The sequence below is a fragment of the Vollenhovia emeryi genome, unplaced genomic scaffold, assembly GCF_000949405.1.
Source record: "Vollenhovia emeryi isolate VEMERY1.0 unplaced genomic scaffold, V.emery_V1.0 DF939156.1, whole genome shotgun sequence".
Lineage (NCBI taxonomy): Eukaryota > Metazoa > Arthropoda > Insecta > Hymenoptera > Formicidae > Vollenhovia > Vollenhovia emeryi.
In genome coordinates this window covers 57,972-75,980 of record NW_011967210.1, presented here as the reverse complement: position 1 = coordinate 75,980, position 18,009 = coordinate 57,972, and the positions used below count along the sequence as shown (strand labels likewise).

At 40.3% G+C, this 18,009-nt stretch overlaps 2 protein-coding genes across 2 annotated transcripts; both read left to right on the top strand.

Moving 5' to 3' along the window:
• The first annotated feature begins 559 nt into the window (after positions 1 to 559).
• Positions 560 to 17,433, top strand: LOC105564994. Its single transcript, XM_012017798.1, is given in 20 exon segments — positions 560 to 737; positions 1,007 to 1,282; positions 1,461 to 1,611; positions 1,882 to 2,041; positions 2,111 to 2,374; positions 2,565 to 2,778; positions 2,847 to 3,162; positions 3,526 to 3,833; positions 4,173 to 4,499; positions 4,822 to 5,278; positions 5,280 to 5,339; positions 5,614 to 5,952; positions 6,066 to 6,469; positions 6,544 to 6,730; positions 7,020 to 7,179; positions 7,260 to 7,917; positions 8,010 to 8,144; positions 8,200 to 8,505; positions 8,745 to 10,638; positions 17,207 to 17,433. Coding segments are annotated over 19 exon segments (5,244 nt in total). The 5' UTR covers positions 560 to 588; the 3' UTR covers positions 9,118 to 10,638; positions 17,207 to 17,433.
• LOC105564993 lies at positions 16,351 to 16,945 on the top strand. Its single transcript, XM_012017797.1, has one exon. It carries the CDS (start codon positions 16,351 to 16,353, stop codon positions 16,858 to 16,860), a length of 510 nt encoding a protein of 169 aa, XP_011873187.1. The 3' UTR covers positions 16,861 to 16,945.
• Positions 17,434 to 18,009: the final 576 nt, after the last annotated feature.

Genomic DNA, 18,009 nt, shown 5'->3' with positions numbered 1-18,009 from the left:
GTAAGCTTGGAGCTCCAGTATATCAGACTATGTTACAGAACGTTTGCGTCCCCGCCTCTGGAGGAAATCTTTCCTGCGCGTACAATGTCCCATTTCCCCTCAAAACTGAAATAAAATCTTGAAGGAATTAAAGCTGAACTGTTCGCGCCAAAGCAGAGTGTAAAAAATATATTATAAAAATTATCTATTGTATTTCGTTACTTATATTACTCCAATTACAATATAAGGTGCGTTTCGTTCACGCATGATATGCATGAAGCATCATTAATCCTTCTTTAACATTTGGTGAATAACAGGGATAAATGATGCATCGTGCGCATCATGCGTGAAACGGAGCGCACCTATAGTGTTGCAAACAGCTCGTTTATATATTTATTAAAACATAAACAGCGAAGAATCAGAGTGCGAGCGAGTGCGAGCTGCTGAAAACTTCAGACTATGCCTGGGATCACCCAATGTGACGTTCAGTGACATTTTCATCATATCGTTAATTATTAGCTAGGATTAGTCGATATAATTTATAAGAGGCGCGTGAGCGTTTCGGCATGAAATAGAATCGAGGATTGGCTAAAGCAATTGAATGAGACAATGGCATTTTTTCAATTGGTTCTCAAAGCCAGAAAGCTCGAGAGAGCTAGGTTGAGATACGAAGATGAGAAATTGAGATCGATCGAGATCTCCGAGGGTGTTGAGCCACGTCTGACTTTCAGGCAGCGTCTTCGACGAAGGAGATTAAAGTGAGCCTGCCATTAGCACCTTTTAACCCATTACTGGCCGATCAATATTAATTTTACGCTTAATTCTACTCCCTAATATTTATTATATCACGCGTATCTTACCTTTTCAAAAAAGAAACCAACGCTTCTCTCTCTCTCTCTCTCTCTCTCTCTCTCTCTCTCTCTCTCTCTTCGCTAGCCTTATCCAAAATTTTGATAGTACTTTTTATTTTATGCTCCACGATATGTATTCTACAATGAAGTTACTATGTGTAATCATATCTCAATAGATGCAGAAAGAAGCTCAGGCACTTTTGGAGTCGAATAATTTCCTCCATAACGCATACGTGGGTTTGCCGAAAGGTGAGACTTCTCCGTACAGACGGTTCGCTCGAGAACTACATTCTAAAGAGCGTGTTTGGATTCTTGGGCGGCATATTACTCACGTATATGTTCTTCGTGTTCTTTGTTATTCAATTGAGCTTCACCCTCTCGTCCGCCACGATAATGTGCTCGGTTCTTGGAGTGGTCCTCACGCTTGGTTTAGCGTTTTCTTATCGTATAAGGTAACTTCGCGTCAACTCCTCAGTGATACAAATACGAAAGTTGCACCACATGTAAAGTATATTAAGAATTTTAATTAGAAAAGATGAAAATCGTATATCGATATTCTTTATTTTTACCGTGTATCATAGTTTTATCTACTTTATCGCATTCCTCTACAAAATGTGAACATTCACACAGGTGTATTGTATTTCTATTGCTGCCGCAATTCTTTTCTAAACGTGGCAGACAGGCCTTGATGGCCTATGCCTTTATTCTAACACTTACCGGACCGGCAAAGAATGTCTTGCATAATATCAGTATCCTTTCGGAGTCTTTAGTCTGCGGACAGGTAAGCTCTCACAGGTGAGCACGCTTGCGTATTCCATTTGCGTCTATAAAGACACGTCTACAAATCCTTGAACATGTTCTCGGAACGCTCTGTCCATCGTTAGAGCTTTTGTTCGACCGACAAAAGATTGGATTGAACGTTTATATCGTTGCTTCCGCAATCTTTCCGTTGCACATTTACGAATTCATAAGATTGACTTTGCCGTTTGATTTGCCGTCGTTATTCGACACTGCCGTTACTAACGTAAACCATAAAATCACGCATACGCAGGAGCAATTAAAACAAGCCGTGAAAAACGTGGTTGACTTAATAAAAGAACCCTTCTACGCTCTGCGAGACGCGATATCGAAAGTAATAAAGACGGTGAAGGTGGTCGTGAAGAAGATTAAGCGGACCCTCGTGGCTATCAAGCGACTCGTGCTCAGTATACGTGAGTCAACGTACTCCTATTGGCTTCGCGGATAATCGATCTTCGTAACTTCAGAAACGTATCTTTCAGTGAGAGTGATCACGTCGGTTTTTCAATGGCTCGGCAGCATCGTGAATATCTGCAACAAGAAGCTGGGCACGCCGTTCGACAGGTGTCAGAGGGTCTTTGACGGCGCGGTTACTGACTGCAAAGCGAAGCTTGGTCCCTTTTTCGGGGGGATTTGCAATCTGGCGTACGTCGTCGGTGCCCTGTGTTACGTAGTGAAACCTCTGGACTTCATCTGCATGCTCGTGTCTTATGTCGCCGATACCATAGTTAACGCCGTACGGAAGAGTACGTTGAGATCATAAACGCGCAGGGGAGTTTTTTTCGAGGAGGGGGTTTGTGTCACGAAAAATTTCAAAGAATTTATTTCAAAGTATTCATACAACGTTTAGTCATTTTATAAATTAAAACATTTTTTTCCACCAACGCTGCTGAGTTTTTCTATCTCGTTCTGATTCAATATCCCTTGCTTACATAGAAATTAAAAGGTTCACTCGCCACGTAAAAGCAATGTTCTACGTTAAAGTGAAATTCTCGCACTCTTTCCATTTTGAGACGAACCAAAGTAAAGCCCTCGGAGACGTATCGACTGGCATAATTACCGAAGTGCGATCGAGAACCGATAGATTTCTAGCTGTTTTCGATTGGATGAGCTTTATGACCACTTTCTTCATTTTCTTCACGCTGCTAAGGTAAAATTAAGGCGTCATTCTAATAAACGGCAGCCTGGTGTATTTGATACATCGAAACATGTTTCCAGGATCTTGCATTATCGACACAAATGGCTGACGAGCGAACGCTTCGATAATAAGTACTTGACTGATGATCTGCGCACTATCGATTTAATAAGAACACGTCAGGATAAGGAAACCATTCTGCCGTTAAACCGTCGCGAAAGAAATCAATACATCCCGCTGACGTCCGTTACATTGATCAAGGTGGAAAAAATTAAGCTCACGAAATCCGCCGTTTTTCTAGGCTTAACAACGTTCAAAATCTGTATCCACATGATGGCGGACTACAGTCTTCATTGGATTCTCAGCACTATTAGATATCACGGGCGGATCGAAACAAAGGTATCTTGACGAGCGATATTAATTAGAAAACAACGTATGCCTCGGGAGGATTTTATTTATGACATTTGGAGCCTTTCCTATCTTCAATACTGTAACTGCATCTTGAGACAAACTTAACGGTGAAACGCTACTCTCAAACTGATGCTCGGCAATAGGAGAAGAGCGAAGAATTAAATCGCAGTTGACGGAATATTTCGCGGACCGAGTTGATTGAACGTTCCGTTGGCTTAGAACCGCAATTTTGTTATCGAGATTCGCGTGGAGTGCGGGAATATCGACAATCGGTGGTCGGATATATACCGCGGCGTAGAATAATCACGATAGAAGGTAATATAATGGCGGAACGTATATATCGATCTCCAGGTCCAACGACCCAATTTCGTGGGCGTCTATGTGTCTGGTGACGGCTATCTCGCCGACCTTTATCGAAGCATCGTGAAAGCCTTCACGCCGCACACGAAGGATACGGAGATCGATGTGACACCCTGCCTCCCGGATCCCATTCCTCCAGATCTAGATCGGTACACGCAGATTGTGACGTTGATGGCCTTCTGCTGGATCATGGCGATATTCGAGCCGTACGGATTGCGACTGCGACACGTCGTCATGTGCAAATATCACCCGGAAAGAGCGAAGCAAAGAGCCGCTTGGTTGTATAATCACATAATTAGGTAATGCACTTTCAATTAGCTAATGAAGTAACCAACCGACGCACTGATATCAGATTATGCTACTTCCAGCAAAGTTTTATGCTGGTTGTCTCATAGAATATTATTAAAGCTTGATTATATTAAAAGTACGCTTCGTCACTTTTAACTCAATATTAAAATCTAACAGGATTTCTTAGTGAAATGCTAAAAGACATCTTTTTAAATATTAAATTGCATTTGAGTAACGAGGTTCCGCTTGTATCGCGCAATTTGCTGTTTAGTTTCTCTTTCGTTTATCTTTGCGCGATATAAATTACGCACATAGAAGCCGCGCTTAGTTAATGGGTTCAATTCGTGCAGGTCGAGAGGAAGTTTTCTAAAATTTGCACGACGCCAGTTGCGCCGCAAGTTTGGCATGACCGAAGGCGAGAGAATCGAGAGAGTCACGTTCGCAGAGCGATGCCTGGCGATCTGCCCTTTCCTGAACAAATTGTTCCCTCGAAAGCAGAACGTGTGTCTCCTGTGCGGCGCCGTGGAACGTTCCGATCAGGAACCGCACATTAAATGCGCCACACCAAGCTGCGTCGGTTTGTTCTGCATCCAATGCTTCGCGGACTTGCAGAATCTCTGCACGATTTGCCGATCGCCCATTGACTACGGCGATTTGTCAGACATTAGCGAGGAGAAGTGAGTTTTAACGATAAATCATGTTGCGAGAGAGCTTACAGGTTTACAAATACGAGACCGAAGTGCATAATACACTATTACGCGCAATGTATATTAACATGAATATTTTTCACAAATATACCACGTCTTTGCAGAGCTATTTGCTTTTGCTTTTATATTTAAAGACGTGGAAAAGTATTTTTCTCTTTTGGGTAAATTATTCATGAAAAGAATCAAGTGTCTATTTCATTATAATTTAATGAAATATTTTTATCTTTACATTTAAGATGTATTTTTATTGCAGTATTGATCTATTCGCATTTCTCATGTCTAATCGAATTAGAGATTCATCCGATGATCAATTGATAGTAAAAAGGGAACCTGTACCAATAAGCACATATATCGATGAAAGAGAAGAACCGGTTATAGAAGAAAAACCCACGGAGGAAATGGCAAAGGAAGAAAAAGAAGAAGAAGCGCCGAAGGAAAGTGTACCAGAAGAAATAATAGTGAAAGAAAGGTTGCCGGAAGAAGAGATGCCGGAAAGAAGAATATCCGAAGAAAGGAAAGAAGAAAGAATCGAAAGAATACTTGTAGAAAAGAAGGACGAAGCAGTGCAAACGGACGACGATATCGGTGAAAGTAGTTCTGATTCGATCTGTTGTTACAGTATGTACATCACCTATCTGCGTTTCGCACTGTATTTCTATTACAAATGCGTGTCTTCAAATGCACGCAATTTAATTATCGATACACGTGCCAGCTTGTCGAGAAGAATCACGAGAGATCGAAATTGAGCAGCGGAGAATGCCGTTCAAAGACGTCGAAGCGCAGAAAATAAGGGAAGATGTTACAATTCAAGTGAGACACTGCACAACTTTTATTTAAAAAAAATTTACTTTAAACCACTAAGATGAAAGATTTTTGCAAAGCATAATGCAAGTAGGTAACAAATTTTTCTTAATTAATTTTACATTTATAATATAATATCGCGATTGGTAGAGTAAATTATATAAATAAATTGTCGGCTTCTTGAGAAGCGTCGAGTTTTAATTATGTTAATAATAAGAAAAAAATTGATCTCAACAATCAATGTCAATAAAAATTGGCAATGAGCAGCAAATGTTCGATTCAGATTTTTAACGAGCCATTGGCGAGGGATATTACCTCGAGTAGCGAGGATCCGACGTCCTGTTTCGTGATGAGAGCTCGTAGGAGACTTCGTACCAGGTTGAAAAGGAAATCCTGCTCTTCCCCGCGCAAAGACGATTCCAGCTCGTCTACGTCGATAGCGGACACCGAATCCTGCCCTACGGAGGAGCTAGATGAGGAAGAGGTAATTCACATTGAGATGGACGACGGCTCAAAGGAATTACTCTTAAAGGCCGGTAGTGCAAAAGCAAGGAAACGAAGTAGTCACATAGGAAGAATCCTTGCTGCACTCGCGAAAATTTCTTGGCTCGGCAAGAGAACGGTACGCGATAAAATAACTTCCCTCGCTACCTCGCTGGCGTATTCCTTCTACTTTATTTTTAATCAGTAATTTCTGCATCGATCGTTTACCAGTGAATTTTCGTTTCCTTTTAGACGACCGATAGCGACGGCGAATGGCGAACGAGAAAACCGTCTCTCCTGGATAGAATAGCGCGGATGCTGCCTGGAAATCAATCTACCGCGCCCGTGCGAATGTATCGGCGAATTCGCACTACGAAAAAGGACGCGAGGCGTAAGGACTCTTCCTCCGTTTCCTCATCTTCCGCCGACGAAGAAAACGAACGGCGCACGATCTTAAAGGCGCACGATCGGCAAGTAGATTGTTTGCAAATCATCTCAGACCATGACGATTCCGGGGATAATATTTACAGCAGAAATTATGATTCGCATCGCGCACGACGCGGGACGATCTGTCGGCGATCAGATTCTCATAAAACTGACGATGCAAAACTGAGGTATCCTCACGAGAAGAAATTTCAAATGAAAGAGTTGCCAAGGTATAAAGAAACCACAAATGCAAGACACATAGATATTTTTAACACTAATGTCGTACATCATGTAACATGTGTAGACATCTGCAGCCAGTTTCGAAGGGTACGGCGTATTTTGAAGTGGATGAGATTAAAGATTCTCAATCGAAGCGAAAATGTATTCGTCCGGCAGACCGCATTAATGTTTTATCGAACACCAGAATATCCGACATCGACAGGAATAAGAAGAGAGACATATGGGACATCGCTAGTGACGACTACGCTCAAGTATACTTATCGTTTTTATTTTTATGACAACCTTAATTCTCTCGGCAGCATTGAAAAAAATATTGATACTTTAATATTAATGTTTTTTTTTCAATATTAATATGTAAAAATATATGAAATTTCAACCAAATTGGAATTATATTTTACTATTTGATGAAAACGCGCATAAATATTTGAATAAATTTGTCTCATACTTTATTTAAATGTCTCATTTAATATTTCTTTCATTTATATAGCTGATCTCAATTCCTACAATTTTACTCGTATTAATTAAAATTAATTTATTTAGTTTCCTTGCATGTCGCAAATATCCTGCGATGTTAAAGATAGCACGAGTCAATCGGACATGAGTGCCGTTACAGAACAAAGCAGTAAAATATCTGAAACGAACGGAATGTCAGAAACAGATAAGGAACGGTTAGCTACTGATTGGGAAAGATTAGATCAAGGTAGTATCTTTCGCTTTAGAATTTTACACGAAGAAAGGAACTGACTATTCGATCACGTAGCATACTTGTCTGATCTCCAGAAAAGAAGACGGAAGAAATTGTCACTACCGAAAAAACCTCGATAGATAGTGAAACAGATCGACCAGGAGTTTCAAAAAACGCTCCAATCGAAAATGATCGAAGGGAATCATTAGCGAAAAATAGCAGAGCAATTGTGGAGTCAAATAACACTGTGGAGGGAGGTATGAGAATATACTTTGCCAAAAAGGAACAAGCCGAAGAATTAGCCCGAGGAAAAAGGGCCAGAGAAAAAGTGATAGCGTCGACTTCGGTAGCAAATGATAAAGCTCGACTGTACGATCCGTTAGCTAGTTTAGAGTTGTACGGCGTCACGTGCCAAGTAAAAAGACGTGAAAAACCTGCCGTGGAAAAATTAACGAAGCAATCGGGAACGGCGGAAATACGTATTGACGATAGAAAGGCGGCGGGATTTGAAGAAGATATTGAAATGGTACAAAAAAGTGTGCAGGTTTTGGCGCGTGAAATTAGAAAATCTGCAACATTATCTGAAAAGAATATTCAAACGAATCTGCGAAAAGCTGAAAAATACAAAAGGTGTAATAAGATGTCGCATATCGACGCGGAAGTTTCCGGAGCAGTTGGCTTGGAAAGAAAAGGGAAGAAGAAGGAAAGAAAACAGAGAAAATGGATCGATAAATATAAACATCGCGAGCAAAGGTATAAAGAGAGAAACGGCGAGAGAAAAGATTTTTTAAATTACTTAATGTGCTTAATCTAATGCAAAAATATAATTCCACAACGTCATATAGGAAATCTGATAGTAGCTCACCACGAAGAAAACAAGAATCCGGTAATAAGGCTACACTGGTGAAAGAAAAGCTTTACAATAGAAAGAAACGAGAAAATATTTGCATTCGCGATGTGCTTACTCGTAGACATCCCAGGTAATACATACGCGTTGTATTTTACATCGAGTTTCTAACATCGGTGAATTGATAGTACACGGCACGCGGAAGACCCTTTCCGTGCGAGTCGCGCGGAATGGCATCCTGACGGTGTTCGAAGGCAGGCAAGAATTGCTCCCGCATTAAGATCAGTGGCTGAACCAAGAGAAAATCGTCAAACTCAATGTAATCTTAGCGACCAGGAGGACCCTCGAAGCAGGAAAGACGATATCTACGATGTGAAGTCTACAAACAAGTCAGAAGTCTGGTCCTGTCACGTTCAGCAATTTAAGGCACCTGAGCAAATAGTTTGCTGTCAAGATTATTGGGATCAAGGAAAACTTTTGAGTTCATATAATGAGTACGTTTACATGCGACTCTTATACACATTATAGGGAAAACAGAAATATTTGCACAATTAAAATTACACAATAAAATTTCACGTCACATCCCATACTTGTGCTTGTTACAGCTTATAAAAGTAATACTACAAATAAAACAAGAAAATAAGACCCAATATATTTATATGAAATATTGCATACAAGAATGTTAAGTTTTAAAATCGAAAGTAATAAATTAGCTTCTTTGTAATGATTGCAGCTCATCAGAGAAGAAGCCGCAGCAAATAAAAAGAAGATACAACGTTAACGTGCGCGACGCCAGATTGGAAATACCTATGTTGAAAAAATATTTACCCGCCTATCAACCCCCTGGTTTGATAGAAGAGCTGAAGGAACATGATAGAATGAGATTAATTCAGGAACGAGAAGCTAGAAGACGGACAGCTTTGAGCGCTCTTCGAAGCACGAGGGATTCTCTATCGAGCGGTGCGTCGAGGCATCGGGCGTGCGATACTTCTGTAATATGCGACGCTCATGAAACCGTCAGCAGATTAACTTCAGTAAGAAAAGTTGCTCTCGCATTGTCTAAAGATTGCAAGAATTCTTGCAGACTCCGTCGTACCCAGCAATAAGCTAATGTAACTTGATTAATTTCTCTTCTAATTGAATCTCAGCGTATTTGTTGCTATGCGATTGTTGAAAGTGGAAAGTATTCTCGGTATGACGACATACCAATGTGCGGTCGCTGTAAGAGAATGAAAGGTTAAAGATATAAAGTATCTCTCAGTTTCGATATGATACATTCCAAGGTCTCCACGAGGCTGACAGAGGGGAATACCCTTCCGTATCAAGAAACGCAAGCTTTCAAAGACGTCGTGCGTGAGTTTCGGGACAAAATGATAACGACCGAGATACCTCTAATATCTTTATCTCAGCGCGCAGACAAATCTAAAGATGTGAAACAATTGTTTCCTCTCAAAAATGAAGACCGCGGCGGATTTACGGCGACGCCGAAGTTCGCGAAAGTTGTTAACAGGTTTAAGGTACACGAAACTTTATTTGCGAGAGATTCAACCGGAATTAAGAACGGTTAAAGTGGATTTGTGCGCGTAGATTGTAGTTAAGTGTGGAATATTTAGTTGTACATTGACTTTTACTGCGGGAGCTGAAACAATTTGAAATTAATTTACGCCCTTCGGCCATTTAATGTATGCGAGTACATGTTTTACGTTTCACTATGATGTAATTAATAATTGGAATTAATGTTCGTACGCAGCCAATATATGATAAATACGAGGCAGAAGAAGAGTGTACTACAATATACAAAACAACGCGGAAATTTCCAAGCGAATCGTTTAGCGAAATGTCGTCAACTTGCAGTTACCCTCGTGAACATCGTCGATTTGACGTCTCGACTTCGGCCGACGAAAGCACAGATAACAATGTTGATATCTCATGAATGTGTTATATAATAAAGAATGCAGGGAAGAAATCTTGTAATCGAATTAGTGGTATTATCTAAATGTTAAAGTTGTTTGTGAAATTATGTAACGCTCTACTTCGTTGTTTGTTACGTTATGTAACTGAAACTCTTTGAGGTTTAATTTTAAATATTGACAAGTTCGGCAAACTTTAAAGGAAGATAATCTAATAGTAAATTGCTTGTCGAATGTATGTCGCAAACAGCGTTGCGGAGCAATGTGTCGCATATTTGTCAGCGCTGATACAGTGTTAAAAAAAAAATCGTGCCGTTCGCATTTGCATATTACACAGTGCGGGGCGAAATAATTTATACGCATAACCGAATAACACGCAGCTGCTAAAGTGTCCGTCTGAAAACAAATACAGCGACTACCAGAATCAAAAGCAAACAACAGATTTCTTATCGGTGGTGCTAAATACCACTACAGCTGAACGATTAATTAATACACGCAATAGACACGAGTCAAAGTTATTGTATGAGAATCCATCTGCTAACGCGGAACCCTTAAAGACGACCGTACATTTTTCACAGGCAAATTGAGAACGCTCGTAAATCACGAAGGATTCCGACAGTCGTGGCCGTTGGAAATGCGATCAACAAGCTACGTGAATAATGCATCGGACGATTTTCTGCGAGCACGTGCTATCGAGACAACAAAAAACGTGGCAAGGTAGAAATCGAAGTCCTTATTAGAAATAAATGCGATAACTTTTGTTTTTTTCCCCCCCAACTGCATTTCTTTCTAGACTTCCAAACGTTTTCGGCAATTAAAAATGCATTTATAGAGATACGGTGAAATAATCAAATTATGAAATTCCGGAACGTAGTGAAAAATTCCGTATCGAAAATCGAGTAACTCGATATTAAGAATTACTCAATACGCAGCAAAAATAAAAAGCGCAGGAACTGTTTCGACTTTTGTTATTGCAAGATACTGTCGGTGTGACGTGGCACTTAACCAAGTAGCTAAAATTTTCAAGTACGAATGATTGTAGCTTTGTGACAAAGAATGCAAGTATTTCACGAAGTGAAAGAAATAATAAGGACGATCATATATTTGTATAATAACAAAGCTGAAAGCAACATGCATCATGAGAAACGATAATGGGGCTAAGAGGCTTATACAGGCAGAAACGATTAGGGTTAAAAATCGAAGCGAGCGGAAAAGCAGTAGATTCTCGGCCGACAGAGGATTTAAAGACTGGAGAGATAGAGCACGGTATTTCCGGCACAAAAGATACTTTTGCGCAGTGCAAATGTAGCTTACCCCTTTCACGACGTAAAGACCATCGGTTTTTCATGTCGGAGATCGATACGTCGGTCTTCGCCGATCAGCCGAAAGCAGGAAGGGGAGAAGCTTTGAAAGCTTTAGCGTGGCCGAAGAGAAAGGAGGAGATATCATGAGAGAACAGGAGCTGGAAAATAAGGTAGAAAATGATAAGAGGATACCGGGGGGCGAATTGCGCGTGCACTTTGGAAACGTGCGGAGAAGAAAGGATCAAGCAAGAGACTTGCGTGGATATTTCGGCGAGAAAGAAGTTACTCGCGCGCGACGAAAGTATCAGCCCAACAAGGCTGAGTGAGATGATCAACAAAGAAATAAACGATTCCATTAAACGGATCAACAATTCGATAAAAGATGCTATGCAAACTCTTGCCAAGTGTTCAATGGTATTTAAGATGCAAGTATCCACAACGTACCTTTAGAATTTTTCTCTCGATATTTCACGCTTTCGTAAAAATACAGTTAAACGACGGTAGATTAAACAGCGAGGTTGACAAAAGTTTCTCGTCTTTCGTAGCTTATTGTACTTTGCGGAGAGAATTGGTTAATGGGACAAGATTTTGGTAAATAAATTTCTTTGAAATAGGAAGAGAATAAGCCGATTTTATCACGTTTAAAAGAATTCAACGGCGTGCCCGATGTGTGTCAATCCCGTGTACCGAAAGAACATTGTAAAAACTCATCCAACATTCGTGGCAATCGACAAACTGCAAGCCACGCTGCACGGCGGTGTAATAATTCATCCACATGTGACAATTCATATCTGTGCACCAAAATGCATGAGAGTGCAATACCGTTGCCTGTAAAAAATAAAGTTAGTAGCGAACAAAAGGCTAAAAGGCATTCAAAATCAGGGAATAACGCGATTACTAATAATCGCAAAATGACCGGAAATGTCAATATCTATATTTGCTCGGAAAATAATGACAATAACCAGGTCAGTTTATCGAATAATCTTTTTGCATAAAATACTATATTGAATAACAATAAAGTAAAATATTTCCAGGTCACAAAGTATATAAAGAGTTGATTTGTATACAAAAATACATTTATTATATTTATTATCATTAATGTTTCATAGAATTTAAAAGTTCTTATTAATAAATCAATATAGCCAATGGCAGTTTCATGAAAAAGGTAGAGGCTCTAAAATGAGCGGATCTTAGTATTGGAATCAATTATTTTGCAATTATGCTCACAATTGATATATGATTATTTCACCGATATGAAAAATACTTATAAATGTATAATAGTTACTACAATTTTTTAACAACAGTAGAGTAGTAATATATTATAATTATAAATCGAAAATAATTAACTAACTAATAATTAATTGTAATTAATGTATGAACGAGAAGGACAAGAAGAAATCGAGACCTCAACTTTACATGGATACAAGCTCCAATACAATTAGCGAACATTCTAACTCGACAAGTATTAACGCCAGCACGACGTCTTCGTGCAAGCTGATGAACAGCATAAAAGAGAAACGGAAGAAATTGCTAATTCAGCAATCGCCCAATTTTATTCATGAGAAGAGCAGCGATGATAACACCGTCCACGAAAACGGAGCATTACGACACAGGATTAGCAAGAAGCAATTGAGCGAAGCGAGCGGCAAAGAGAAAGCAGATGTCAAAGTCGACGCTGGAAACAGGTCGACTTTAGTACAAGGACGTGTTTGGTGCAAGGACGTGACTTCATCGACCAAAGATGGTTGCTATTGTAAAGATCGTGACGGCATAGATTTCCAACGGGACTCCTCGTACTCTACACTTCCGTGTTCGAGTTTCAGCGCGTGCGACAATACCAGACGCCTACGATCTTCGATCACAATATATCCTTCGAAAGCAAGAGCAAGGCTGGACGACAGTGACATCCTCCTGTCGAGAGCGCTTTGTGCCAACGTGGGACGAAGGGATTGTCGTAAAAATAATGATCGCGATAATGCTCGCGGAGACGATAGTAAATACACTGCGCGTCATGCGGACGATGACAGCAGGTGGTTACCGAAATCGATTTATACGGATCGCGCCACGTACAACGAGGATCTCAAAGAACGTTTCGCGGACAGTTGTAAATATCGAAATAAAATACCCCGCGAGTCGGTAATATCTCGAAACGATATCCGGAAGAAACAGGTGGGATATAAATTTTTGCAACGACCTCTCGAGGGCTGCCAAAGGGAGCAAGTGGCTCGAAGGTGGTCCACGTGTAGTTGTATCGCAGAAGAAGAGGAAGATTATTGCAAAGAGACCGACAAAGTCGAAAAGGCGCTTCCTGAAAACGCGCGCAATGTCGCAGAGTTCTTAGAGAGAATATCCGTTTGCCGAACACCCTCTAGAGAATTAGCCGAGAATGCGGCTGTGTGCGAGACGTCATTTAATGCTCCTGAAAAGGGCTCCGAGAAAGGGCGAACTTGTAACGAATCGGCGAAACATTCGAAGGGCATACGCGGAACAAAGTTTGAAAATTCGGAAGAACCTTCGAAAGTAACAAAAGTTTGTAAGGAATTCGTTACTGGAGAGCCTTTGAAAGATATCACAGTTTGCAAGACGCTGTTTGGCAAACCGAATGGACTTGCGGAAGAAGTAATAGTTTACAGGCCGGCGCTTCCCGACTCCAAAGACACACCACAGGAAACAATTTGTAAGGAGATTCCCGATACGAACTTTGCCGACCAAGACGACGTTAACAGATTATCTTTAAGCGATGCAAAGGATAAACTTGTAGAGGAAAGTATAAATAGTTCGAACTTAAATGGTACGAAAGAGAATGCCGTGGCTAAGACAATGGTAAAGCTAAGTGGTAAGCGTAACAACGTTGCTGTCAATAATTCCGCCAGACAACAGCCTGCTAATATAGAGAAACGTGAACCAATAAACGAAGCTTCAAATGATCCATCGAAAAATTTACATCAAATTCCCGTTGAGTCGATTAAAGATTTTCAACCAGTGCCAAAAAACGTTTATTCTACGACGTTACGTGCGCAGCTTTATGACAGCTCGAGTCTTGTTACCAATTCCAATGCAAAGCAAACACCGAAGACTCTTGTTAACCAGCAAAGAATGCAATCACTTAATCAACCAATAAGGAATCGCACTCAACGATCGAATAATTTTATGCAAAGTCTGGCCTCAAATAAAAATAGCCATCTGAGAGAAAGGACGGAAGAAAATTCGAAAGAAGAAGAAGAAGAGGGGCGGGATATTTCAAAAGACGTGGAAACCACTGAGGGCAAACAAAAAGAGTCGCTTTTACATCGACCGTTTAAAAAATTAATGGACGTAATTAAACGCGGTAGGACGCTCGTTGCAGACAGAATAGGGAGAGGAAAGATTGAAGCGAAAAAAGCAATTGCTAATGACAAAAAGGATGATGAAAAATTAGAAATTATTTCTGAAAGCGAAGATAAAACTGGTATTAAAGATCAGCGAGAAATTACTAAAGAAGTGGCTACACCAATTAGATTACCACAAATAGAGGTCGCGAATGAAGGTAAATTATTAATGAATTATATTTTTCGCAATAAACTTAGAATAAAATATTTAGACACCAACACCCTGTCACGGCTCTTAGTCCTTTATCTCAGGCTTTAACTCAGGCTTAATAACCATAGTCCTTTAACTCAGGCTTAATTGCACCTTAATTACAAAGCTTTCAATATCCTTTTTTTCGTAAATCTTTTGCAACATCTTGCACCAGGCAACATCACTTAAATCAAAATATAAGTATCACGTAATAGCATAACGTTTTAATGTATGATACGGATACAAATGATCTCGTTAATCAATTTAATACGGTATTGTATTAATTTCACCCGTAGAAAGATTTTTGCGAGACTAAAATCAATCGCGTCGGTAAATGATTTTACAATTTCTGGAAAAGGAAAGAAGACGGATATTCAAAGAATGGGTCGAACAATGCCTAAATTACTGCGTGCCATCGCGGCGAAGAGATCACATGTTCTACCAGCTGTAACGACAACTGCTTCTAAACCCCAAGAACTCGAAATAGTATCTGCTCGTACTGAAACAATCGCGACCGTTCATGTTCCCGACCAAGAGGAAGCCCCAGAAGAAAAAGTAATATTGCAGGAGCGTACTCCTGCAGAGATCACGGAAGAGATAAAGGCGGATGATTCGATCGCGCCTGAAATGAGTGTTGCCGCAATTGAAACGGGTGTCGAAGACGCTGCGAAAGACGCTGTTGATGAAGACGGAGTTCCCAAAGCTATTCGAGATGAGACAACGAAGATTCACGTTACCTGCCCGCAGAAGAAACCAGAAGAGGAATCACAAAAGCCTATTCTTTGTAAATGCGGTCTACCTTCCGATCCGAGTGCTCGTACGCGTTCAATTGCCATGTGTGCGAAAGACCATGTGCCCTGCCCGCAGAAGTCGGAAGAGGAACCACAGAAATCCAGGCTTTGTAAACGCGAATTAGCTTTCAATTCGAATAATTACTCACGTACCATTGTGAAATGCACAAAGTGCGATAACATTGTCGGACATTGTCCCTGCAAGAATAATAGACTCGAACGGAAGAAAATGTATCGCGCGCGTTGCCGTTTGTCGACAATGCGATGCATCTGCGCGCCATATCCGAAAACTTGCTTAAAGACCGACAAACCGGAATTTCGTGACGTATCACCTTTAAAGATCAGCTCGCATATCTGCACGAATTGTTGGAAAGAACGCAAGTGCAGAAAAACGGCGGTCTGTGGCTATTCTCACGAAGAATGCAGGTGTAGGTGGTGTGCTACGCGCGGCGATTGTTCCAGAGTTAATTATAAACGCAAGTAAGTTACGATAACATTTTTCACGGTATTGTAACATTTGCATTGTCTCGCGTTTTAAAGAGGCGTGCAATTATTAAACAGAAATTAGTAAATATTTATTAATTAAGTACCTCAATATATTTTTTAATTATATTCCGAGATAAAAAAAACACTATACATAGATATTTCCCGAAACATTCGGTAGGTGTGGATCACAAGCGAGTTGCATTAACTGCGGCAGGCCAAGAAATCAATGTTGTTGCGCTACATTCGCATTGGTAAAATGCCACAAGACCAAGGAAGGCCGCAAGAAGACAATGATTTGCCTGTACTGCGATAATCCTCGAGACAAATGCACATGCAAAGCACCAATCGGAACTTGTTCGTATTGTGGTTTGCCGTCGGATGTTTGCAACTGTCGAGAAGACAAGGGTCACGCTCGTGACTATGAACGAACTGCCGTAAAGCCGGATGAGAATCGGACGATTCGTGTCACAAGCTGGACGCCAAAAAGGGAAATCAGGCGGTATTTCACGAGAAACCCTGAGGACCTTTGGTCGTTTTCCAGCGAAGAATGTTACTGCCGTGAAAATCCGAAGCATCAACGCCCCGAAGAATTACCTTATCAACGGCTGAACATCTTCTCCGAAGTGATGAACGAACTGCAGCAGAAGATGAGCGAGTCCATATGGTGTGCACAATGCTGGAGGAATCCTTGCTGTTGTATATCGCCGGCCGAGCAAGATAAGAGAAAGGAAGAAAGGAAAGCCGAGAACCGTGTCAAGTATATAAAAGAATCTTTTGCCTCTGAAAATAGTTTTATCTGATTAAATAGGGGTGCATCAGGTATCGAAAAGAAAATTTCTAGGCACAAAGATTTAGCTCGATTGAAGAAGGCACATTTCTATTTATTTATGCTGTTTATGCATCAATCAATTTTCATTTATTAGTAGCATTTTTTGTTAATGGATATCGACAGAAGTAGCAAATAATTTTCATTTATCTCTACCGTGATCGAGTTTCTTTTTATTTTTGAGTTTTTTAATAGGTTTTTTTCAATGAATACGTGCTAAATCATTTAGTCTTTTCGTTAGTGGAGCTTGTATGCTTCACTGGTCATGAAAGAGTTGCAGCTTTTCTACGATTACTTTACTGTTAAATATTTGTGCTTAGATTACCTTCGTATCATTGCTTAGACGCGCTGAGATAGAAAGGTCACCTAAAAACAAGTCACCGAATGATTGCCGGTGTAATCCGAGAAACGGGCGAAAAGGCATCGCTCAAGAGTTGATACCAATCCGACATGTTGGCTGCATTTGTAAACTAACGCCGTGCAGATGTAGAAAAGACAGATTCATCTGTAAGAGACCGCTGGCAAAGTGCTATTACTGCAAGAGTCTGCCTTGTACGTGAGTAAAACAAATTACACATCGCCGCGGAATTTAATTACAGACATTTTTTCGTGTCGCCAATATCTGTACTGTTTGAGTAATGGAGATTTTGTAAGCAAATGCAGTTATTAACGGACCCTCATCAGGCCCAATGCAGCGTACACGCATGTTATTTCTCATTGCTGCATCTTTATTGTATTCTTTGCCGCAGCTGCGTTACGGTGAAATAATCGAAGTCGCGCAGGTGCGTTGATTCATCGCGCAAAAACGAGGACAAAAAGAATTTTACTAATCCGGGAAATAGACACGGAAGGTAAAGTGACGTTTAATTAGTAGATAATACTATCAATAGTTAAACAAATGACAAGTAAATATAACGACAGTGCATAGCTTGTATTCCAAGACGAGTATTTAAAATGCAGAGGTGTAACAAAAATATTTTAATATTAATATTTTTACATCCTCAATAATATTAACAGGGACATCCTCTACTTGTATCTTTGATAAATTCTCAACCTGAACGCCGTCACACTAAATGAACATGTCGTTAAGTAAATTACACATGCTCGATTTTGTAAAGCCATT

Bases quoted from the DNA above. Each gene is read 5' to 3' on its own strand.
- LOC105564993 (XM_012017797.1), top strand. From the start codon at position 16,351: ATGATTTGCCTGTACTGCGATAATCCTCGAGACAAATGCACATGCAAA.